Genomic DNA, 25,487 nt, shown 5'->3' with positions numbered 1-25,487 from the left:
AATCGATGTGTCGTAACGGAAAATTTTCAGTAAAAATCTATGGCCTAAATTATTTGCAATCCTTTCAATGTTTGCGTTACTCCTTGCAGCCAATGTGCAAACGATAAGCGGAAAGTTTTCGGTAAAATTCCGTTACGTAGATTTCTTGCAACCACATTCTAATGTTTGCGATATCCTTGCAGCGAATTTGCAAAAATTCAAATTGCTGACACCAATTTTTATGCGTCAAGGCATTTATATCCGTTTAATGTGAGCGCTTTGTTTTGAAATTCGCCTTATTGTCAACAATGCGGTATTTTTTAGAATCGAACGCCAGTTACGTCGCAATGTAGATCGAAGCGCTTTTGTTCAAGCCATATTGGGACAAAAATATTGTTTCCGTCTATAAGAGTCGAGAGAAAAAGGTTTAGACCACGCCTTGTTGTCACGTGATTTATTATTGAAAATCGTAAGAATATCTACGTCAATATTTCCTGTGCATTTTAGAAATATTTTCGCCAATAAGTATAGTCGCACAATCGAATAAAAACCAGTATCACCCAGTACTGCCTAGTGCAGAGAGAAAATACTGAGACAGCAAAATTGACTGTTCATGTATCTGAACTAAAGGAAAGAATTGGACCTGAATGGCCTCACGAAGACAGGCCATCTCAAATCTTGTAGGAGTGTGGTCGATTCATCTTGGCAATTATATAAATGAAGACTCATTAATCCGACCCCATCCCCTCAGGTTATATTGGGTTCCGTTCGGTTCTATTGGGTTCCGTTCGGTGCCATTCGGTACAATTCGGTACCATTCGTTATTTAGTGTTTCTATTACGTGTTACAATGGGTTCTATTTGGTTTAATACGGTACCATTGGGTTCCATTCGGTACCATTCGGTACCATTCGGTACCATTCGGTACCATTTGGTACCATTCGTTACCATTCGGTACCATTCGGTACCATTCGGTATTTAGTGTTTCTATTACGAGTTACAATGGGTTCTATTGGGTTCCGTTCGGTGCCATTCGGTGTTTAGTGTTTCTATTACGAGTTACAATGGGTTTTATTGGGTTCAATACGGTGCCATTCGGTTCCATTCGGTACCATTCAGTACCATTCGGTACCATTCGGTATTTAGTGTTTCTATTACGAGTTACAATGGGTTCTATTGGGTTCCGTTCGGTGCCATTCGGTGTTTAGTGTTTCTATTACGAGTTACAATGGGTTTTATTGGGTTCAATACGGTGCCATTCGGTTCCATTCGGTACCATTCAGTACCATTCGGTACCATTCGGTATTTAGTGTTTCTATTACGAGTTACAATGGGTTCTATTGGGTTCCGTTCGGTGCCATTCGGTGTTTAGTGTTTCTATTACGAGTTACAATGGGTTTTATTGGGTTCAATACGGTGCCATTCGGTTCCATTCGGTACCATTCGGTACCATTCGGTACCATTCGGTACCATTCGGTACCATTCGGTATTTAGTACCAGCCGTTTCATTGGTGCGAACGAGCTACATTAGGTCCTATTGAAATCTTTTGGGCTCCATTGGGGTCGTGATTATTCTACGAGTTACAATGGGTTATTTTGGGTTTCATTGGGTTTCATTCGGTACTATGTTCATTGCAACCCTCCTTAGGCCTCATACGTTTTCAAATACTCTCATGCGACAAAATATGCTTCAGTGTAAAATTAAATCAGATTGGAGTAAAACAGACGTTTAGTTTGGTTGGCATTCGGTACCATTCGGTACCACTCGGTACCATTCGGTACCATTCGGTACCATTCGGTATTTAGTACCACCCCTTTCCTAGTTCAGATTAACGGCGCTGGTCTAGAATCCTACCACAGTTCTAAAATCAACGCACAAAATTTGAGTTAGCATGCGGGTTAGCGTTTGAGTGTGGGTGGGTCAAGTATTATTATATTCTTTATTTAATAATAATACTTGACCCACCTTAACCCAAACGCTAACCTGTACCCTAACCCAAATGGTGTTTCGTTGTGGTAGGATTCTACATCAGGGTTGGTAGCCGAGGTCGCATATACGGGCGTTTATGTCGCATATACGGGCGCTTGTAGGTCGCATATACGGGCGGAGATGTCGCGTATACGGGCGTTCGCATAATGTCGCATATATGGGCGAATTTCTCTACCGAATATACTGTGTGGTGTAAGGCGTCGGACTGGCGTTCGAAATTCGAATAAATTTTACTTGGTCATTATAAGGTGTTTGTGTTGCCTGACAGCTATGACGTCATATTATGTCTTCATCGTGACGTCACACTAATCTAGTAGTGTATTAAATTACTCATATATTTGGCTAGGTCGCATATACGGGCGTTCGCATAATGTCGCATATACGGGTGAATTTCTCTGCCGAACATACTGTGTGGTGTAAGGCGTCGGAATGGCGTTCTATCAGATTTTAGTAGGCAGTTATGAAGTGTTTGTGTTGCCTGTCAGTTATGACGTCATATCATGTCTTCATCGTAACGTCACACTCATCAAGTGCTGTAGTAAATTACCCATATATTTGACTAGGTCGCATATACGGGCGAATTTCTCTACCGAACATATTGTGTGGTTTAAGGCGTCAAAACGGCGTTCGAATAAATTTTAGTTAGCCATTATAAAATGTTTGTGTTGCCTGACAGTTATGACGTCATATTATGTTTTTATCGTGACGTCACACTAATCTAGTGGTGTAGTAAATTACTCATATATTTGACTAGGTCGCATATACGGGCGTTCGCATAATGTCGCATATACGGGCGAATTTCTCTACGGCTAGGTCGCATATACGGGCGAATTTCTCTACCGAACATACTGTGTGGTGTAAGGCGTCAAAACGGCGATCGAATAAATTTTAGTTGGCCATTATAAAATGTTTGTGTTGCCTGACAGTTATGACGTCATATTATGTTTTCATCGTGACGTCACACTAATCTAGTGGTGTAGTAAATTACCCATATATTTGGCTAGGTCGCATATACGGGCGTTCGCATAATGTCGCATAGCGGGCGAATTTCTCTACCGAACATATTGTGTGGTGTAAGGCGTCGGAATGGCGTTCGAATAAATTTTAGTTGGCCATTATAAAATTGTGTTGCCTGACAGTTATAACGTCATATCATGTCTTTATCGTAACGTCTCATGGTCTGTCCCATCTGGATGAAGAAGAACGTCCGACTCAAGGCAGGAACTTTTTTATTTAAAGCCACTTGTCGGTGCGGGAGTTATTGGCCACAATGGTATACTTAACGACTCGGGACACTATATGACCTGTGACCAACACAAATTCCACCCAAAGAATATAGATTTCAAAACCGTTATAAAAATGGTCGGTGCTCTCCCACCCGAGTAACTTATTATCGCGTAATAAAAAAAATCCCTGTTTGTAAGTGGCGCCTCTAAAACCGTGAGAAAGTTTTTTAAAAATAGTTTCTCTGCGTAACCGAAAAATTATCTGCGTAAGCGAAAAAATTAAGTTTATGCTTATAACGGCTTTTTGAAAGTTTTTTGAAGGCTTCTTTTTAGTCGATGCATTTCAGACACAACTCACAACATTGATTTTCAGGTTATAGGCTAGCCCAGTGTTTCTCAACCTTTTTAGCTTACGGACCGGTAAAATTTCAAAACAAAATTTGTGGACCGGTGGACATTCAAAAATCAAAATCGACCAAAAATTAAATTACGACAAAAATAAGCAACTTAAAAGCAAAGAATGGAAACTTTAATTTAATGAGCAATTTGCTTCCGTCTTTTTATAACATATGTGTTATACGTGTTTCTATTGAAGGTTTTTAGACAATAACTCTATGTTAAGTCACAATGCTGCAAATTACGCAACTGACGAAGTTCTAAATTTGATGCAAGCCTTCAACATCTTCCATTTTGCAATAGAAATATAAAATTATAATATATTTGGCGGACCGGCACCGGTGGTTGAGAGCCACTGGGCTAGACTATACATGGGCTATATCAAGCTGTCATTGTATATCATTATAATGTATTAACCAAACGTAAAAATACATAATTTTTACCGAAGACAAAGAATTAAGAGTTTTTACAGTCACGCATATAAATGTGACATTTTATGCCATGGCACGCCATTCGATTAAATGCCGCTTTCGCACAGGCTGAAATGTGTTCTCTATTTGCGAGGAAGCATTTAGTTAACCGTATAGACCAGTGTTTCTTAACCTTTTTTACTTGGGGGCGCACCTATAGAGACGAAATTTTTGAGGTGTACCGGTATTTCTCTTAAATTGCCTGCAATTGTTTTAAGGGACTCCAGCCTTTAAGACTAAAAACGTTATTTCGTCATTGAAGTCATATTCCGATTAATTTTGAACTTATTTTGACATGCTTAGGTCGTATCTGGACTATTTTAGATCTTATTCTGTCGTGGTTAATACTGCGAATTTGGCATTATTATGTCGGTAGTCTTAATAGGCCTACATATGGTAGCCTATTATAGATTAATTATCTGATTTAGATATTGTTGCTTTGTAGGACTATTTGCGTTTTCTACTTGAAAGGCTTGCGGAATCAATGAGCTAAGCTTAATAGGAACGTAAAAAAATATATGTTTTATATAATAAGCAGTGTTGTAAACAAGTCATTTTGAAAATACTTAAGTCCCAGTCAAGACATTCGTAAAATAACTCAAGTACAAGTCAAGTATTTTTGAATAAATAACAAGTTAAGTCCCAGTACAAGTCATCGGTTGCCCAAGTCAAGTCATATTTAGAGCAAGTCAACTTTAAGTCCAGCCCTTGTCAATAAAATAGACTTTAAATTATGAAAACCGGCAAACAAGACTTAAGTCAAGTCATTTGAAAACAGTGACTTAAGTCATTACAACACTGATAATAGGACCTATACATTATGTTTTTGAGCGTTTATTGTTTTTTCTCGCGGCGAACCTGGCAGCCTTCCATGGGGCACCAATGCGCCATATATCAGGAGTGTTCAAATGATTTCTGCCATGATCCAACACAGCCAAACCTGACAACATGATGATCCACCAAATAGGAATAGTAAACATGTTGGACACGCTTTAATTTTTAAGGTGCTTTATTATGTAAACGCGATAACTTTAATATTTAATCTCGTTTAGTGTTTGTTAACCTTTCTAAGTCAGGGCGCACGGGGCGAGCGAAGCGAGCGCCATTTTTTTAGGTATATCTGTATTTCTTTCAAGTTTTGATTACATTGCCAGAAATACAAAATGTTAAAAAATTTATATGTCCAATATTTTTGAATAAGTTTTCCACTAACGGTAACGAAGCGCTGATCTAGTTCAAAAGACCGCATCAAAACGTAAACAAGCCGGGCGTAGAGAGATGATTCGCGAGAAGCTGGAAATTTTTTCGCACTTACGTAGTTAAAATAGTCAAAAAGTATTTGAAATGGACTCGTATCTAGTTTGTCAAGTGGCGGCGGGTCGAATGAATTCAATGGGTGGGGCGCATCCGGCCCGCGGGTCGTAGGTTGCCAACCCTTGTTTTAGACTTTAGGTCTTACAATAGCATCGAATTTGGGTTTTCAGTCGCTGATTGATATCCTCAAACGCTTGCAAAGATTAGCATTTGGAAGTTTCTTTCTATGCTTGATTTTTTACAAAATTCATTAACACTGACAATTGGTATTCACATGAAAACACTGTACAAAGTTCGTTTTTTAAGACTACATTAGAAGATCCGCACAAAACGCGGAAAAGATCCGGAACCGGATCGCGATCCGCCATTTCAACATGACCGGCCTATATGATTATCGGCTATACCACAAAGCTAGCAAATTGTTTTAGCGTAATAAACAATAGTTATGTACAGCGTGATTAATTCTTACAATTTTAACCACGCAGAATTTAGGTTGATTTCTCAAATTACCGCGCTTATTGCAAGGGTAATTAAATTACATCGCCAGTAGTCCTTTTTGGAATCAGCAATAGTAAAAAAAAAAAGTATTTTGGAATCAGCAATAGTTTCAAGCATATTAAGTGCAGCGTTTAAGACTAAACACACATGCTTAGGACTTAATGCTTTTTTAAGTAGAAAACTATTGAATGTTTAAAACGTAACCAACTTTATGATCGGACCCTATTTTCTCGCACTTGAAAGTCATTATTATCGGTTTCAAACAATCAAACTTTTTTATGAAATACTTGGTGATGTCACCGACCGCAACTTTGGACTTTTGTGATTACCAGCTTATTCTCTGTCGGGCAGATGATTTAACTAAGTTAGAAATGGTTTGCACTTCTGCGCTAATAATCCGAACATTTATTTTTGCTAAAGTTTATAATCTTATTGCAGATAGACCAAGGTTATAGGCTTCCAACCCTAAAAACACGTGTTTTGTGCTTTTAATTCCCCTATTTTAAAGGGGTACGTGATACATTCGGATAAATCGAAAGTGTTCGCAGCTGAAAAAGTTTAAGAATCCCAGATTTAGATAATTAAAACTAATTAAGCGTAAGTGGGGCATATAAATTGAGCTGTGTAATAGTTTTAAATGAAGCGGCAGTCAAAAACGCAAAATTCATAACGGGACAAAAAAGGCAAACAAGTAAAGCGATAAAACATTACGTCCGACAGGTAGAGAAATATCGGGCAACACTGAAAACGTAAACAAAAAGCGTGTCTTCGGTTAAACCGTACCGTACAAGTGAAGCAAAAAAGTTAAAATAATAGATTAAACCCATTGCAGGGTCGTTGAACAATTTTACTGTAAAACGGTCGAAAGCAATATATCGTGTCTGATAAATGTAAAAAGTAAAATCGTGAATCATTACTCTAATTCGCAATAAAATGACTTGATAATAAAACTTGGATCTTAATGAGATTTATTGCATCGTCAATTTACGACTCCAAGAAAATGTTTACATAATATTAAAGCTAGTTTTTTATCTTTTAGCTCTGGTTATTCAATAACAAACATATGTTTGACTAAATCGACTTCAACTTGGAACACAACACGCACAGTCGCACTCATTTATGTTAAGTGCGCAAAATTAGGGTGTTGATTATAAGCGAAAAAAAACAACAATAGTAATTTGTCATTTAACTTAATATAAAACTATGTAAGTATCGTTAGTGCGTTGTATTCTTCGAAATCTTTTTATTTTATAAGCAATGCAGTTGACACCGCAAACAGTGTCGTGCTTAGAAGATCGAAATTCATTCAAATTTTACGTTCTATAGTGCGGCGTAGATTTCTGGACGGAAATGACGTCAAACAGAACTGCTGCGCATTAACAATGAAAAAAAAATGACTCAAGGAACTGGTTATATTGGGGCTTGAATAGGCTTCTTATCACGTCACGATAGAACTTTATGCAGGGACGGAACGCGGAAACGCGAGATCACAATACAAACTTGAATGGCTTTCTTTTAAGTTAATAAACAATGCCCATGGAAAAGTTGGAAATGGTAAGAGATGGAACTTCAACCAAAATATTAGTAGTACGAAAGGTAAACTGATGTATAGGACCACACATAAAACTTAACAGTTGCCATTTTACCAAGACTTGGCTTGCGAAATATTGCACAAAATATTGTTGTAGCGCTTTCTCGTTATTTTCATGGAACATTGTGCCTCTCTTTAATTTGGCATCGTTACGTGCACGAGAGGAAGAAGATCTTTCTAAATCTTTGAAGAAGTTGCGGCGAGATAACAATGTTTTACGACTGTTTACAAACAAATCAGCACAAAGGAGCAAGCAAATGTGAGCACAATATAGTTTGATGAAACCAAACAAGCTTCGGACGTGGTGCTTATGGTCGGGATAGGTGATTTTTCCACAGCATTTTTTTTTTTAGGTTTCTTAGAAACTGTAACGGCAAAGTTTATGGTAAATATTATGATAAATATCACACAGCAACAAACAAAATGTAGCACATGCGTGGGCGGTGTGGGTTGTTAGTTCCGCCAACGTCGACACTTACAAAGTGTGACCCCGGTGGTTTTCAAAAACGTCAAGCAAAGGCTATTGTACGACTTCCGCAAGAAAACAAGGAGATAACAGTCATACTAAGGTTTTTGGCATTATGCTACTTTTATTTATGCCTGTAGATACAAACCCCCTAAAACATTTTATTGGGGTGGTTGTGTGGGTGTCACGATCAACGTAAATAACAAAAGGCAGGTTTGGCGAGGTTGGGCAGGAGTAGGGAAACAGGGCACCGCACACATGCAACAATACACAGGCAACTGAAAGAATGAAAATAACACAGTTAATAAAATTTCAGAACGGTTTACATTTTGTAAATGTACGCCTCAAACATTTACAACAGGTTTTGAATTTAAAGGAATATCTTCAGCACTTTTAGGATGTTTGTCTGTCGGGCTGCCAAACGGGCAACAGCACGACGCGACAAGACATTTCTGAATCTTCTGAAGTTGGCAACAGATTACGACAAGACAAAACATAACAAAAATCGCAGCAGCAACAATCCAGCACAAGCAGGTGCTCTGACCTAGAGAAAGGTAAGCATAGTATCAAGAATCAAACAAGTTTCACGGTGTTATAAATAACGGCTTAATATAAACTGAAGCATTCACTTAATAACGTGTTCAAGAACAACTATCTCTAATCTAGATTTCCGATTTCGTCCAATCGATCAATAATAGCGGCACAACGAACAATATATTTTAGACAACCAGTGTATACCATATGCGCAGGTTTGGTCATATTTAAGTCCAACAATCTGATTTTTAGGTAATAAATGTAATACTATAGACATGATTGCGGTTGTTGTATACTTTGTCAAGTAGTGGTTTCGGGGCCTTATTTTCAGTGTTGTAATGACTTGACTTAAGTACACTTGAGTCACCGTTTTCAAATGACTTTGACTTAAGTCATTTAGGCAAAATGACTTGACTTGACTTAAGTCTTTCGGACAAATGACTTGACTTGAGTCTTTCGGACAAATGACTTGATTTGACTTGAGTCTTTTGAACGTTATTGTTCATAATCGTACAAGTTTAAAAATTTTAATAGTTGAAGGTTTTATTTTTATGAAAAGGACATGACTTGAAGTTGACATGCTCTAATTATTACTTGACTGGGACTTGACTTGCGCAACTGATGACTTGGACTGGGACTTGACTTGTTATTTATTCGAAAAGACTTAACCTGGACATAAGTTATTCTACAAATGACTTGACTGGGACTTAAGTTATTCTACAAATGACTTGACTGGGACGTATTTCTACAAATGACTTGACTGGGACAGTTATTTTAAATGACTTGTTTACAACACTGCTTATTTTTAAGGGTGGTTTAAAAATTTCCTTCCTTCACCTATGTATTTTTACAGATGCGCTAACGGGTAGTTTTTGTCCTAAATCTTTTCCTTGACTTGTTTCTGCTAGCAAAAACAGATATGGGCCGAACAGTCTCAGTCTTTTTACCATGAATTTACTAATGCGAAGAGGGTTTGCTAACCGATATAAATTAAGTAACGGTCTTTAGGTAAAATACTAAATACGTAATAGTAACAATATAAATACGTAACAAAATATAATTATTTTTAGCGCTTTTTAAAATACAAACCCACTACACTACTATGAAATTGCCATGAGATATTGCTACCGTTAGACAGGGGGAGATATACTGTATATCTTATTAAAGCACTTAAACGATAAAACCACACTTATTTTACGATTTTGTTCCTTAATTTAAGACTCTTAAAGGTAAGACCTAAAATTATGTTCCAACATTCAAATAAAATAATCCGTCTTAAAAAAATTTGGTCCCGTGGTAAAAACTAAACAATTGTACCTTCATCAAAAAAATCTCCCAGCACCCGTCGGATAATATCCATTTAAATTGTTTTTACCCACCACAAACAAAAATGAGAACTAAACTCCAGCAAACCAATCTCCCAGAAAAGTATCTCTTAACACTTGCTGGAAACATAGTCTATGTTAAAAAAATTGCCCAACCAAAAATGAAAAGTAGAAAGTACTACTAGCAGCCCCCCAAAAGATAATATTAAAACAATAAAATCGTGAAAGGCATCAATCGTCGGGCGTGGGAAGCGTAGTCGGAGCCAAAAAACAGTGTATACCATATGCGCACATTTATTCTACGATTTTCTACGATGTATACTTTTCCTATAAAGTTCCGGACAAAAACACAACTAGGCAAACCAAAAAAAAACTACTTGAAACACAAGATATCACCAGATTATAAATTTTTGGCCAATATTGTTATGTTATAAAAGACAGAGATTATAAAACTAAATTCTCATCGAATAAAAAAATGCTGTTACATCGAATAAAAAAATGCTGAACCATGACTGATTAACCCAAAAGGTCTGAGAACCACTACAATAGTGTATCAACAATAAATAGCAAGATTAATTACACTACATCACAATTTTTTAAAAACTTAACGAATATTACGCATGCTTGCACAAAGGACCTACAAAAGCACACAAGTATCAACGTGTACTGTATCAAAGCTATTTGTTAAAGAAAATTAAAATATCAATTTGTAAGAATTATTTGCAGACATGCAAGCTACTTTATAATTGTTGTGCCTGTTTTACTTACATGTTGCAATGTTTCAACACTTGTTTTTTGTGTTCAATTCAAAGTTTCTAGTTTGCACACAACCTTCAATTTTCAACATTAAACAACATTTTGTTTACATTTTTTTTAACATACTTCTTATGCGATTCATGTTCATGACATTTAAAAAACAATTTTCATGTTACTTTGTCAACAATAATCTAACTGTTCTAAAATATGTAAGGCTATGTCACTTAACTATATTAGAACATGTATGACTTGACTCTCCTAAAAACTATCACAATTGTGATTCTGACCTTTATCTAAACTTTTCAACATTTTAGCTGTACCTACCGATCAGTAACTGATGATTTTCACCCGACATTCATCGTCGAGATAATGTACAGTTCTACTAATAGCTAACCACTGATTTTCCTTTATATTTAAGCATACAGAACTATTCTAACGATAACTCACATTTGTGTTTTTCTATGATAGACTGAGTAACAGGCAAAGTAGTTAGGGTTGCCTTTGTAGCTGTATTGGGAGTTGCAAGTTTGCCTCTTGCAATCAATATTGTTTCTGTGAAATGAAAAACCCACATTGCAAAGCAAGCACAACATGCATCACATAAAGCAAACATGTACAGGGTAGCTTACACTAAATTACAACATGCTAAATGAAATATCATGCAAACTGCAATTATGAATACAGAAAATCGTATTTTAAAAATAAGTATGACAAACATTAAAATTTCCACAAGAACATGTATAAGCTTTATTTAGAATATTTTTAAAATTTTATCCACATAATGCCATAATCAATTAATGACACCTGGTTGGTAACCCCAACCCCAATGTTTGGCTTCCTTATTTTACAAAAAAACATAAAAAACTTTTGACAATATTTTACAGACATAAAAAATTTTGAGTTAATAGTGAATTGATGCTATAAAATCATGAAAAAAGATACACCACCAGTCCACCATTTTGTGAATTATGTAATTTACAATTACAAATGTAATTGCAATACAAGCATTTCTAAAATACATCTTATTTCAATTAAAAACAATTAGTCAATAAATATACTTACGTTTTGGAATTGAAGTACCATGTGGTGTGGACATGATGATTGAAGTACTTTCTAAACATATTACCGCCTAGTTAAGGAATACTCTTTTTTTTAAAGTAACATTTACAAAAAGTTGATGGGCATGTTACCCTTTTTAAATACTGTATTATCTAGATTGTACAACTTTGTGTGCAAATCAACCACAACATTTAACTGACTCGGCTGTTTAATCAGTTTTATGCTAGTCTTACAATCATGTTGATTTGATTTTTTAGGGTGCCCAGTCATAATTCTTTTACCATAATTTTTTTCCTATTTTAACCACTTGAATGCCAAAAAATCTAATATATATATATATATATATAGCTTAGCAAAGTTATGCGTGCAAGTAATGCAGAAACCGGGGTACTGGTTGGCCATCCCTATTCTAAGCAACAGATGTATTAAAGTGATATCCATTTTATTTATATTTCTTAATTTAAGGTAAACTAACTAAACTAATGACAATCAGTACTTTTTGGCTACACTCCTCAAAACACTTAGTTTATTTATTTTCTAGTGTATATTAGGAAATACAACCACTTCCAGGCAAAGCCTAGGTCATACAAAATCATAAAATAAAACAATATTTCAGTGGTTAATGACGTTTATTAATACCATTTAGCAGTTAATCGACTTTAACAGTAATATTTATAAAAAAAATTGGTTCAATACAAGGTGAAGTAATCAAAAGTGAATCTGGGCAAAAATGACAAGAAGTGTGAAAACAAAATCGACCTTTGCCATCAACAGTTAGTTGGCTTCTACTAGAAAAAATATACATTCACACTTTTTCTGGCTGTAATAAAAAAGTTAATTATTGGTAAAAATAGAAATTAAATATAAAAAAATATATTATTAAGCCAAATATCAGCCTTTAATTTTTTAAGTACTCCATCATTCAAGAGAAATATCCATAATTCATAACAAACTTTTTAACATGCACACTATTAAGAAAAGGTAACTGTTATTGGGAGAAATGGAAAACAAGTATATGTTTCAAAACAAATATCAAACACACCATAAACCTACTAAACAAAAAATGTTGCGTTTTGTAGAAAAACAAAATAGTTAGACTAACAGAATAGACAACTCATCCTGTTGTTTATCTTACAAAACAAATCAGAATGTTTATGATAGTTGAAATTGGATATGGAAATCGACTAATTTTGATAAACTGAAAAAGGTAAGATTTCAATGGATGATCAGGCCAACAAAAATACGTTTATATTTACCTGGGGAACTAAAAGAGGCTGATGTTAGGACTGTTGATGTACTTTCTATTTTATGAAAAGAGCTAAGGGTTGTTAATGTTCCTTAATTTCAAGCAGTAAAAAAACAATATAAAAAATTGTAACATACAAGACATGACATGCTGTTAACATAATAACTTGTTTTGTTTTTTATATTTTTAATGCAATTGATAACACCATATACCCTCAAAATACATAAAAAAGACAGTTTTTTCCTTACCTTTTATTGTATTCACCGACATGCTGGTAGTTGGTGAAACATTGTCTGAAATCATAAGTTAAAAATTGATATTGATATGAATTTCAAATAAATGTAAGTATAACTGGCATTTTTTTGTGACAGCTTTACATTATAATTATCTTGACAGCATAACAAAAAAACTGTTTGGCAAATAACAATCTCATCAAGCAAAGTATATGTAGCTGACTGGGAGGTCAATAATTACAGCAGTTAATTGCGGATAAAAATAAGCAGTGATATGTTTGCAATCAGTTTTATACTGAGTTAACCAAAGCACATTTAATGAATTAAAAAATGCTCCAAAACGTAGTAGTTTTACTCAATTTTTACACAGTAATTTTCCTATTTTATCCACTTGAATGCAAAAAAAAAATCGAAAATAAATCTAGCTGAGAAAAGCTATGTATGCAAGTAAGGATGAAACTGGGAAACTGGTTGGCCACTCCTATTCTAATTAAGATTTTCATAGTTTTTCAAAGAGAAACTAACTTAACGATAATCAACACTGTTTGGTTACACTCCTCAAAATACTTAATTCATTTGTTTTCTAGGGCAGTGGTTTCCAACCTTTTTTGTTCTGTGCACCCTTTTAGACTATATTTAAATCTAATTCCCCCTACAAATTTAGTTTGCTAAAACACTGTTTACATTAATATTTTAATGTAATTCTTAGAACAGAAATTAAACTCTCAGTCAAGCTCTATAGCCTCTAATATTCCTCTTTGTACCACTTTGTATTACATTAACTTTGCTGAAAAATAATTTATTCAAAGAATATATTTAAAATATAAGAGTCAATTTAGTTAAACGCTAGTGTGAAGCTAGTGATTGCTTTTGTCTTGACAACATATGAACACGTGGAAAGAGTATTGGAAGGAGGATAGCGAATTTCATTCTCCATGTTCAATCTGTTTTTATGTTTTGTTTTCATTTGCACAAGAGTAAAAAACCTGATTCACATAGATAAGTGGATACAAATTGAAGGATACTTTGAATAGCTCTCTCTGCCACTTTGGGATGGGATCTACACATGAGGGGCCCAAAATCAGTGATTGATTTATCCCTGAATAAATCTCTTGCGCAAAAATTCCTTTTTAGTTCTAAAAATTTATCCAGCAATTTATCGGGAACTTTTCCCACCAACAATGTGAATGGATTTCCTATTAAATCAAGCTCATCGTCATCAATTTTAGGTAAATATCGAATAAATTCTGATTCCAATGTTGTCAGAAGTTGCAAAATCTATTTTTTTTCAAATCTGGAAGAACTTGTTCTTTGCCATCAACAACCAGAACTGATTACAACTCTTAAAACATTGCAACATTGTTTATTCTAACTTGTCTCTTCCAATTATCAAGCTCTGTTGGTGAAAGCTTCCAAAACAACATCAAATAGTACTATATTGGTGTTTTTTCTCTTGCATCTTTAGATTCATTTTATTCAATTGATCAAACATATCAACCAAATAAGCAAGACATCTAATCCATCTATCATTATTCAGCAATTAAACAAGTTCCAATTTCTTTTGAAGCTCAAAATATTATTTAAGCTCGTTTCTAAGCTGAAACACCCCTTTGGTAACATTTTCTTTTGAAAGCCATCAGGTATTTGTATGAAAAAAAGTATGTGATTGTTTGCATCCATGTTAGTGCACAAAAGCTTTAATAATCGGGAGTTAAGGCCTCCTCTTTTAACAAAGTTAGCCATTTTAATTGTTTCAAGAACTTCCTGTAATGAAGCAGGAAGCGTTTTAGAAGCCAGCACATGACAATGAATTATACAGTGAATACCTTTTACATTTGGACTTTGGCCCTTAACATGAGCTTGAACTCCTGATTTAGTTCCTAACATAGCCGGGGCTCCGTCTGTGCAACACCCTCACAAATGTTTTTCCACAATAGATCTTTAGATGCAAAGAAAGAAGAAACTTTTTCAAAGATGTCAATAGCTTTCATAGTTGTTTCAAGACAAGAACAAAAAGAAGCTCCTCTTAGAAAGGATTTGAATGGATATACTTTAAAAATACCATTAACTGGGAACTTGACGCAACATCAGTAGATTCATCCAGTTGACTTGAACATAAGTCAAACTTAACTCAATGTTTAGAACACTTTTAAATATGTATTTTTTTATTCATTGAATTTTAAGTATTTTTAAGCCTTTCTTTTAAGCCAGTAGTGGGCAAACCGCATGCGTCTGTTTAACCAGTTTTATGCCAATCTTAAACCATGTTACATTTGATTTTTAGTGTACTCAATCATATTTTTTTTGCCATAGTTTTTTTTCCTATTTTACCAACTTAAATGCAAAAAAATAACAAAAATAAATCTAGCTGAGAAAATTTGTGTATGAAAGTAATGAAGAAACAGGGGAACTGGTTGGCCGCCCCTATTCTAATTTAGATTTTTATAGTTTTTCAAAGGGAACTAACCTAATGCTGATCAGCACTTTTTGGTTACACTCCTCAAAATAATTAGTTTATTTATTTTCTAGTTTATATTGGGAATACAAGAATATTCCAGGCAAAGCCCAGGCCATACAAAATAATTAAATAAAAAAAAATATTCAGTGGTTATTGACTTTTATTGATACCGTTTAGAAGTTAATCGGTTTTAACTGTAATATTCATAAAAATTTGTTATAATAAAACGTAAAATAAAATAAAATGTAGATCTCCTGGGCAAAAAGGAATATGAAAACAAAATAGATCTTTGCCATCAACCGTTAGTCGATTTCTACTAGAAAACAAAAGATACAATCAGCCTTTTTTTGGGTGAAATAAAAAGAATAAAAATTGAATGTAAAAATAAAACAAAACTACTATTAATATAAAAGCAAAATAACAGCCTTTAATTTTTGACTACATCATCATTCAAGACAAATATCCATAATTCATAAGAAATGTTTTAACATGCACAATACTATAAGCAAAGGAAACTGAGAAATGGAAAACAAGTATATGTTTCAAAACAAATATTAAACACACCGTAAACCAACTAGACATAAATCTGTTGTGTTTTGTAGAAAAAAAAAGGGATGCATACACTAACAGAATAAGCAATAAGTCATTTTGTTTACCTTTCAAAGCAAATCAGAATACTAATGATAGTTAAATTTTGATAGGAAAATCCACAAACTAATTTTGATAAACCGAAAAGGTGAGATGTCAATGAATGATCAGGCCAACAAAAATATGTTTATATTTACCTGGGGAACTAAAAGAGGCTGATGTTAGGACTGTTGATGTACTTTCTATTTTATTAAAAGAGCTAAGGGTTGTTATTGTTCATTAATTTCAAGCAATAAAAAAATAATATCAAAAATTGTAACATTCAAGACATAACATGCTGTTAACATAATAACTTGGTTTGTTTTTTATATTTTTAATGCAATTGATAACACCATATACCCCCAAAATACATAAAAAAGATAACAGTTTTTCCTTACCTTTTATTGTATTCACCGACATGCTGGTAGTTGGTGAAACATTGTCTGAAATCATAAGTTAAAAATTTATGTTGATATGAATTTCAAATAAATGTAAGTATAACTGGCATTTTTTTTGTGACAGCTTTACATTATAATTATCTTGACAGCATAACAAAAAAACTGTTTGGCAAATAACAATCTCATCAAGCAAAGTATATGTATCTGACTGGGAGGTCAATAATTACAGCAGTTAATTGCAGATAAAAATAAGCAGTGATATGTTTGCAATCAGTTTTATACTGAGTTAACCAAAGCACATTTAATGATTCATAAAATGCTCCAAAACGTAGTAGTTTTACTCAATTTTTACACAGTATTTTTTTCCTATTTTATCCACTTGAATGCAAAAAAAAAATCGAAAATAAATCTAGCTGACAAAAGCTGTGTATGCAAGTAAGGATGAAACTGGGAAACTGGTTGGCCACTCCTATTCTAATTAAGATTTTCATAGTTTTTCAAAGAGAAACTAACTTAACGATAATCAACACTGTTTGGTTACACTCCTCAAAATACTTAATTCATTTGTTTTCTAGTGCAGTGGTTTCCAACCTTTTTTGTTCTGTGCACCCTTTTAGACTATATTTAAATAATTCCCCCTACAAATTTAGTTTGCTAAAACACTGTTTACATTAATATTTTAATGTAATTCTTAGAACAGAAATTAAACTCTCAGTCAAGCTCTATAGCCTCTAATATTCCTCTTTGTACCACTTTGTATTACATTAACTTTGCTGAAAAATAATTTATTCAAAGAATATATTTAAAATATAAGAGTCAATTTAGTTAAACGCTAGTGTAAAGCTAGTGATTGCTTTTGCCTTGACAACATATGAACACGTGGAAAGAGTATTGGAAGGAGGATAGCGAATTTCATTCTCCATGTTCAATCTGTTTTTATGTTTTGTTTTCATTTGCACAAGAGTACAAAACCTGATTCACATAGATAAGTGGATACAAATTGAAGGATACTTTGAATAGCTCTCTCTGCCACTTTGGGATGGGATCTACACATGAGGGGCCCAAAATCAGTGATTGATTTATCCCTGAATAAATCTCTCGCGCAAAAATCCCTTTTTAGTTCTAAAAATTCATCCAGCAATTTATCGGGAACTTTTCCCACCAACAATGTGAATGGATTTCCTATTAAATCAAGCTCATCGTCATCAATTTTAGGTAAATATCGAATAAATTCTGATTCCAATGTTGTCAGAAGTTGCAAAATCTATTTTTTTTCAAATCTGGAAGAACTTGTTCTTTGCCATCAACAACCAGAACTGATTACAACTCTTAAAACATTGCAACATTGTTTATTCTAACTTGTCTCTTCCAATTCTCAAGCTCTGTTGGTGAAAGCTTCCAAAACAACATCAAATAGTACTATATTGGTGTTTTTTCTCTTGCATCTTTAGATTCATTTTATTCAATTGATCAAACATATCAACCAAATAAGCAAGACATCTAATCCATCTATCATTATTCAGCAATTAAACAAGTTCCAATTTCTTTTGAAGCTCAAAATATTATTTAAGCTCGTTTCTAAGCTGAAACACCCCTTTGGTAACATTTTCTTTTGAAAGCCATCAGGTATTTGTATGAAAAAAGTATGTGATTGTTTGCATCCATGTTAGTGCACAAAAGCTTTAATAATCGGGAGTTAAGGCCTCCTCTTTTAACAAAGTTAGCCATTTTAATTGTTTCAAGAACTTCCTGTAATGAAGCAGGAAGCGTTTTAGAAGCCAGCACATGACAATGAATTATACAGTGAATACCTTTTACATTTGGACTTTGGCCCTTAACATGAGCTTGAACTCCTGATTTAGTTCCTAACATAGCCGGGGCTCCGTCTGTGCAACACCCTCACAAATGTTTTTCCACAATAGATCTTTAGATGCAAAGAAAGAAGAAACTTTTTCAAAGATGTCAATAGCTTCCATAGTTGTTTCAAGACAAGAACAAAAAGAAGCTCCTCTTAGAAAGGATTTGAATGGATATACTTTAAAAATACCATTAACTGGGAACTTGACGCAACATCAGTAGATTCATCCAGTTGACTTGAACATAAGTCAAACTTAACTCAATGTTTAGAACACTTTTAAATATGTATTTTTTTATTCATTGAATTTTAAGTATTTTTAAGCCTTTCTTTTAAGCCAGTAGTGGGCAAACCGCATGCGTCTGTTTAACCAGTTTTATGCCAATCTTAAACCATGTTACATTTGATTTTTAGTGTACTCAATCATATTTTTTTTGCCATAGTTTTTTTTCCTATTTTACCAACTTAAATGCAAAAAAATAACAAAAATAAATCTAGCTGAGAAAATTTGTGTATGAAAGTAATGAAGAAACAGGGGAACTGGTTGGCCGCCCCTATTCTAATTTAGATTTTTATAGTTTTTCAAAGGGAACTAACCTAATGCTGATCAGCACTTTTTGGTTACACTCCTCAAAATAATTAGTTTATTTATTTTCTAGTTTATATTGGGAATACAAGAATATTCCAGGCAAAGCCCAGGCCATACAAAATAATTAAATAAAAAAAAATATTCAGTGGTTATTGACTTTTATTGATACCGTTTAGAAGTTAATCGGTTTTAACTGTAATATTCATAAAAATTTGTTATAATAAAACGTAAAATAAAATAAAATGTAGATCTCCTGGGCAAAAAGGAATATGAAAACAAAATAGATCTTTGCCATCAACCGTTAGTCGATTTCTACTAGAAAACAAAAGATACAATCAGCCTTTTTTTGGGTGAAATAAAAAGAATAAAAATTGAATGTAAAAATAAAACAAAACTACTATTAATATAAAAGCAAAATAACAGCCTTTAATTTTTGACTACATCATCATTCAAGACAAATATCCATAATTCATAAGAAATGTTTTAACATGCACAATACTATAAGCAAAGGAAACTGAGAAATGGAAAACAAGTATATGTTTCAAAACAAATATTAAACACACCGTAAACCAACTAGACATAAATCTGTTGTGTTTTGTAGAAAAAAAAAGGGATGCATACACTAACAGAATAAGCAATAAGTCATTTTGTTTACCTTTCAAAGCAAATCAGAATACTAATGATAGTTAAATTTTGATAGGAAAATCCACAAACTAATTTTGATAAACCGAAAAGGTGAGATGTCAATGAATGATCAGGCCAACAAAAATATGTTTATATTTACCTGGGGAACTAAAAGAGGCTGATGTTAGGACTGTTGATGTACTTTCTATTTTATTAAAAGAGCTAAGGGTTGTTATTGTTCATTAATTTCAAGCAATAAAAAAATAATATCAAAAATTGTAACATTCAAGACATAACATGCTGTTAACATAATAACTTGGTTTGTTTTTTATATTTTTAATGCAATTGATAACACCATATACCCCCAAAATACATAAAAAAGATAACAGTTTTTCCTTACCTTTTATTGTATTCACCGACATGCTGGTAGTTGGTGAAACATTGTCTGAAATCATAAGTTAAAAATTTATGTTGATATGAATTTCAAATAAATGTAAGTATAACTGGCATTTTTTTTGTGACAGCTTTACATTATAATTATCTTGACAGCATAACAAAAAAACTGTTTGGCAAATAACAATCTCATCAAGCAAAGTATATGTATCTGACTGGGAGGTCAATAATTACAGCAGTTAATTGCAGATAAAAATAAGCAGTGATATGTTTGCAATCAGTTTTATACTGAGTTAACCAAAGCACATTTAATGATTCATAAAATGCTCCAAAACGTAGTAGTTTTACTCAATTTTTACACAGTATTTTTTTCCTATTTTATCCACTTGAATGCAAAAAAAAAATCGAAAATAAATCTAGCTGACAAAAGCTGTGTATGCAAGTAAGGATGAAACTGGGAAACTGGTTGGCCACTCCTATTCTAATTAAGATTTTCATAGTTTTTCAAAGAGAAACTAACTTAACGATAATCAACACTGTTTGGTTACACTCCTCAAAATACTTAATTCATTTGTTTTCTAGTGCAGTGGTTTCCAACCTTTTTTGTTCTGTGCACCCTTTTAGACTATATTTAAATAATTCCCCCTACAAATTTAGTTTGCTAAAACACTGTTTACATTAATATTTTAATGTAATTCTTAGAACAGAAATTAAACTCTCAGTCAAGCTCTATAGCCTCTAATATTCCTCTTTGTACCACTTTGTATTACATTAACTTTGCTGAAAAATAATTTATTCAAAGAATATATTTAAAATATAAGAGTCAATTTAGTTAAACGCTAGTGTAAAGCTAGTGATTGCTTTTGCCTTGACAACATATGAACACGTGGAAAGAGTATTGGAAGGAGGATAGCGAATTTCATTCTCCATGTTCAATCTGTTTTTATGTTTTGTTTTCATTTGCACAAGAGTACAAAACCTGATTCACATAGATAAGTGGATACAAATTGAAGGATACTTTGAATAGCTCTCTCTGCCACTTTGGGATGGGATCTACACATGAGGGGCCCAAAATCAGTGATTGATTTATCCCTGAATAAATCTCTTGCGCAAAAATCCCTTTTTAGTTCTAAAAATTCATCCAGCAATTTATCGGGAACTTTTCCCACCAACAATGTGAATGGATTTCCTATTAAATCAAGCTCATCGTCATCAATTTTAGGTAAATATCGAATAAATTCTGATTCCAATGTTGTCAGAAGTTGCAAAATCTATTTTTTTTCAAATCTGGAAGAACTTGTTCTTTGCCATCAACAACCAGAACTGATTACAACTCTTAAAACATTGCAACATTGTTTATTCTAACTTGTCTCTTCCAATTCTCAAGCTCTGTTGGTGAAAGCTTCCAAAACAACATCAAATAGTACTATATTGGTGTTTTTTCTCTTGCATCTTTAGATTCATTTTATTCAATTGATCAAACATATCAACCAAATAAGCAAGACATCTAATCCATCTATCATTATTCAGCAATTAAACAAGTTCCAATTTCTTTTGAAGCTCAAAATATTATTTAAGCTCGTTTCTAAGCTGAAACACCCCTTTGGTAACATTTTCTTTTGAAAGCCATCAGGTATTTGTATGAAAAAAGTATGTGATTGTTTGCATCCATGTTAGTGCACAAAAGCTTTAATAATCGGGAGTTAAGGCCTCCTCTTTTAACAAAGTTAGCCATTTTAATTGTTTCAAGAACTTCCTGTAATGAAGCAGGAAGCGTTTTAGAAGCCAGCACATGACAATGAATTATACAGTGAAAACCTTTTACATTTGGACTTTGGCCCTTAACATGAGCTTGAACTCCTGATTTAGTTCCTAACATAGCTGGGGCTCCGTCTGTGCAACACCCTCACAAATGTTTTTCCACAATAGATCTTTAGATGCAAAGAAAGAAGAAACTTTTTCAAAGATGTCAATAGCTTTCATAGTTGTTTCAAGACAAGAACAAAAAGAAGCTCCTCTTTGAAAGGATTTGAATGGATATACTTTAAAAATACCATTAACTGGGAACTTGACGCAACATCAGTAGATTCATCCAGTTGACTTGAACATAAGTCAAACTTAACTCAATGTTTAGAACACTTTTAAATATGTATTTTTTTATTCATTGAATTTTAAGTATTTTTAAGCCTTTCTTTTAAGCCAGTAGTGGGCAAACCGCATGCGTCTGTTTAACCAGTTTTATGCCAATCTTAAACCATGTTACATTTGATTTTTAGTGTACTCAATCATATTTTTTTTGTCATAGTTTTTTTTCCTATTTTACCAACTTAAATGCAAAAAAATAACGAAAATAAATCTAGCTGAGAAAATTTGTGTATGAAAGTAATGAAGAAACAGGGGAACTGGTTGGCCGCCCCTATTCTAATTTAGATTTTTATAGTTTTTCAAAGGGAACTAACCTAATGCTGATCAGCACTTTTTGGTTACACTCCTCAAAATAATTAGTTTATTTATTTTCTAGTTTATATTGGGAATACAAGAATATTCCAGGCAAAGCCCAGGCCATACAAAATAATTAAATAAAAAAAAATATTCAGTGGTTATTGACTTTTATTGATACCGTTTAGAAGTTAATCGGTTTTAACTGTAATATTCATAAAAATTTGTTATAATAAAACGTAAAATAAAATAAAATGTAGATCTCCTGGGCAAAAAGGAATATGAAAACAAAATAGATCTTTGCCATCAACCGTTAGTCGGTTTCTACTAGAAAACAAAAGATACAATCAGCCTTTTTTTGGGTGAAATAAAAAGAATAAAAATTGAATGTAAAAATAAAACAAAACTACTATTAATATAAAAGCAAAATAACAGCCTTTAATTTTTGACTACATCATCATTCAAGACAAATATCCATAATTCATAAGAAATGTTTTAACATGCACAATACTATAAGCAAAGGAAACTGAGAAACGGAAAAAAGTATATGTTTCAAAACAAATATTAAACACACCGTAAACCAACTAGACATAAATCTGTTGTGTTTTGTAGAAAAAAAAAGGGATGCATACACTAACAGAATAAGCAATAAGTCATTTTGTTTACCTTTCAAAGCAAATCAGAATACTAATGATAGTTAAATTTTGATAGGAAAATCCACAAACTAATTTTGATAAACCGAAAAGGTGAGATGTCAATGAATGATCAGGCCAACAAAAATATGTTTATATTTACCTGGGGAACTAAAAGAGGCTGATGTTAGGACTGTTGATGTACTTTCTATTTTATTAAAAGAGCTAAGGGTTGTTATTGTTCATTAATTTCAAGCAATAAAAAAATAATATCAAAAATTGTAACATTCAAGACATAACATGCTGTTAACATAATAACTTGTTTTGTTTTTTATATTTTTAATGCAATTGATAACACCATATACCCCCAAAATACATAAAAAAGATAACAGTTTTTCCTTACCTTTTATTGTATTCACCGACATGCTGGTAGTTGGTGAAACATTGTCTGAAATCATAAGTTAAAAATTTATGTTGATATGAATTTCAAACAAATTAAAAGTATACTGGCACTTTTAATTTTGTGACAGCTTTACGTAATAATTATCTTGACTACAATATAACCAAAAAACCTGTTTGAGTAACAACAATTTCATCAAGCAAAGTATATGTAGCTGACTGAGAGGTCAATAAAAATTCCCATGATACAGCAGTAGGTTGCGGATCAAAGTATGCAGTGATATGTTTCCAATCAGTTTTATACTGAGTTGACCAAAGCACATTTGACCTAAAATCGATTTAAATTTTGTTAAGTATGTAAATACTATCAGTACAGCAGTTGCTTTTATGTATAGATGCTCTTAAGCTTTAGCATTTGGTCATTAATTTGAGTGTAAATTATGTGTGAATGGCAAATATTTCGTCTTAGCAAGTTATACGTTTTTTTTTTTTTTTTGGTAAATTTTATTTACGCCAAGGCATTGTTACGCTGACATAAAGGGAAAAAAATTGCTTTTTACCAAAACAAGAACATAAACAAATGCTAGAAATCATGTGTCGAACATGTTTAAAATAAAGTTGTTCACACCTTCCATTTGCTTTTTTCAGTTTCAATGACAATTCCGATTCCTCAGGTAGTTTGTACCAAAAAGAAATTGAAACAGTTTTGTTACTTGGTGCAAAAGTGGCTGATGTAAGAGATGCAGAAAGTCGGGCACGAACTACATAATCTGACAATGGAAGCAAAATGTAAGTTTAGTTTTCAGAGAAGTTGCTTCACTTAAATACATAATCCATATGTTTATTTATTATAAACCTGAAATGAATATAACAATAAAAATCATGCAGTGTTATTATGATTAAAATTTGCTTTAATATAATGGAAAACAACCAAAGGTGAATCTGGGCAAAAATTACAAGAAATATGAAAACTAAATCTTTACCTCTAACAGCTGCCCCTGTCATTAGAAAATAAATAAAATGGGTCTTTTTTGGGAGTAATAAAATTACCTAAATTTTTGGTAAAAAAAAAAAGAGAATCCGTCACTTAAAGTAAAAAAAAATTTGCTAAAGTTGGGGTAAAAAAAAACAATGATATCACACCTAAACCATTTTTTTTATTTCTTTTTTAGGTCAAAATTACATTCTTAGCCTAACCAATAAGCCATCAACTATCTTAATTTTTTATCTCTGAGTAAAGTTATGCTGGTTTAAACAACAGTTGTGTATCTTAAAAAGTCGTACAAGTACAGTGTTTTTTTTTTCCGAAACGGTCCCCCAAATTCCTCCAGCGGTTTCCCAAAATTTGGACTTGCAACTACAGTAGCCTAATAAATAATTCGTTTAAGCAAAATATGGCTATTTTTGGTATTTAAATGAAGCACTTCCGGTCTCTTAAAACTACTTAGCGGTCACCCAAACCAAACCTTTAAAAAAAACCCTGTACAAGTCTATTAGAAACATTTGTGCAATTCAGTGGTTGGCAAACTTTTTTCGTTGCGCCCAAAGTACTTATTTCAGACCTATTGAACTCACTAAGGTAGACAATCAACAGGCACATACTTCAGTAAAATAACCAAACTTGTTAGTCTTATTCAGGAAATTTTAAAGTATGCACCAAAAGGAATAAAATACCAGGTACCTTAGAGCCAGAAGAAAGTGTAACTTTTGAAGAAATTATTTGGTCACGAATAGGGACTCGACATTTTAGTCCGATACCGATACACTATATTTTGAACAAAATGTACCGTGGTCTGATTCAATACCACTTGAAGGTATTACTACATGCTCAAATCGGATTAAATTAAAACTTCTAAGATTATTTTTTACAGTATGATTGATCAAAACTTGCTTAAACAGTAAGAAATTAGTTACCTTGAGATGTTAAACTTCTATAAATTTACCTTAGTAGAAAAGTTATTAAAAAAAAAAATATTGAAGAAAATATAACA

The 25,487-nt window shown here is 33.0% G+C and overlaps 1 protein-coding gene across 1 annotated transcript in view; it reads right to left on the bottom strand.

The window, feature by feature from the left end:
• Positions 1-6,344: 6,344 nt before the first annotated feature.
• The window catches only part of LOC146148388 (uncharacterized), a 31,774-nt gene continuing 12,631 nt past the window's right edge, over positions 6,345-25,487 (bottom strand). The window contains exons 9-18 of the mRNA XM_083386589.1: positions 24,125-24,266; positions 23,670-23,824; positions 23,501-23,545; positions 20,034-20,078; positions 16,566-16,610; positions 16,326-16,370; positions 13,098-13,142; positions 12,860-12,904; positions 11,607-11,657; positions 6,345-7,828 (exon numbers count right to left, since the gene is read on the bottom strand). Of these exons, the coding sequence (XP_083242715.1) occupies positions 7,689-7,828; positions 11,607-11,657; positions 12,860-12,904; positions 13,098-13,142; positions 16,326-16,370; positions 16,566-16,610; positions 20,034-20,078; positions 23,501-23,545; positions 23,670-23,824; positions 24,125-24,266 (758 nt within the window). The 3' untranslated portion in view covers positions 6,345-7,688. The remainder of the gene's footprint in view (positions 7,829-11,606; positions 11,658-12,859; positions 12,905-13,097; positions 13,143-16,325; positions 16,371-16,565; positions 16,611-20,033; positions 20,079-23,500; positions 23,546-23,669; positions 23,825-24,124; positions 24,267-25,487) is intronic.

The sequence above is a fragment of the Ascidiella aspersa genome, chromosome 4 (assembly GCF_963924565.1).
Source record: "Ascidiella aspersa chromosome 4, kaAscAspe10.2, whole genome shotgun sequence".
Classification (NCBI taxonomy): domain Eukaryota; kingdom Metazoa; phylum Chordata; class Ascidiacea; order Phlebobranchia; family Ascidiidae; genus Ascidiella; species Ascidiella aspersa.
Note: the sequence above shows the minus strand (reverse complement) of the source record. Positions and strands in the feature narration are given on the sequence as shown.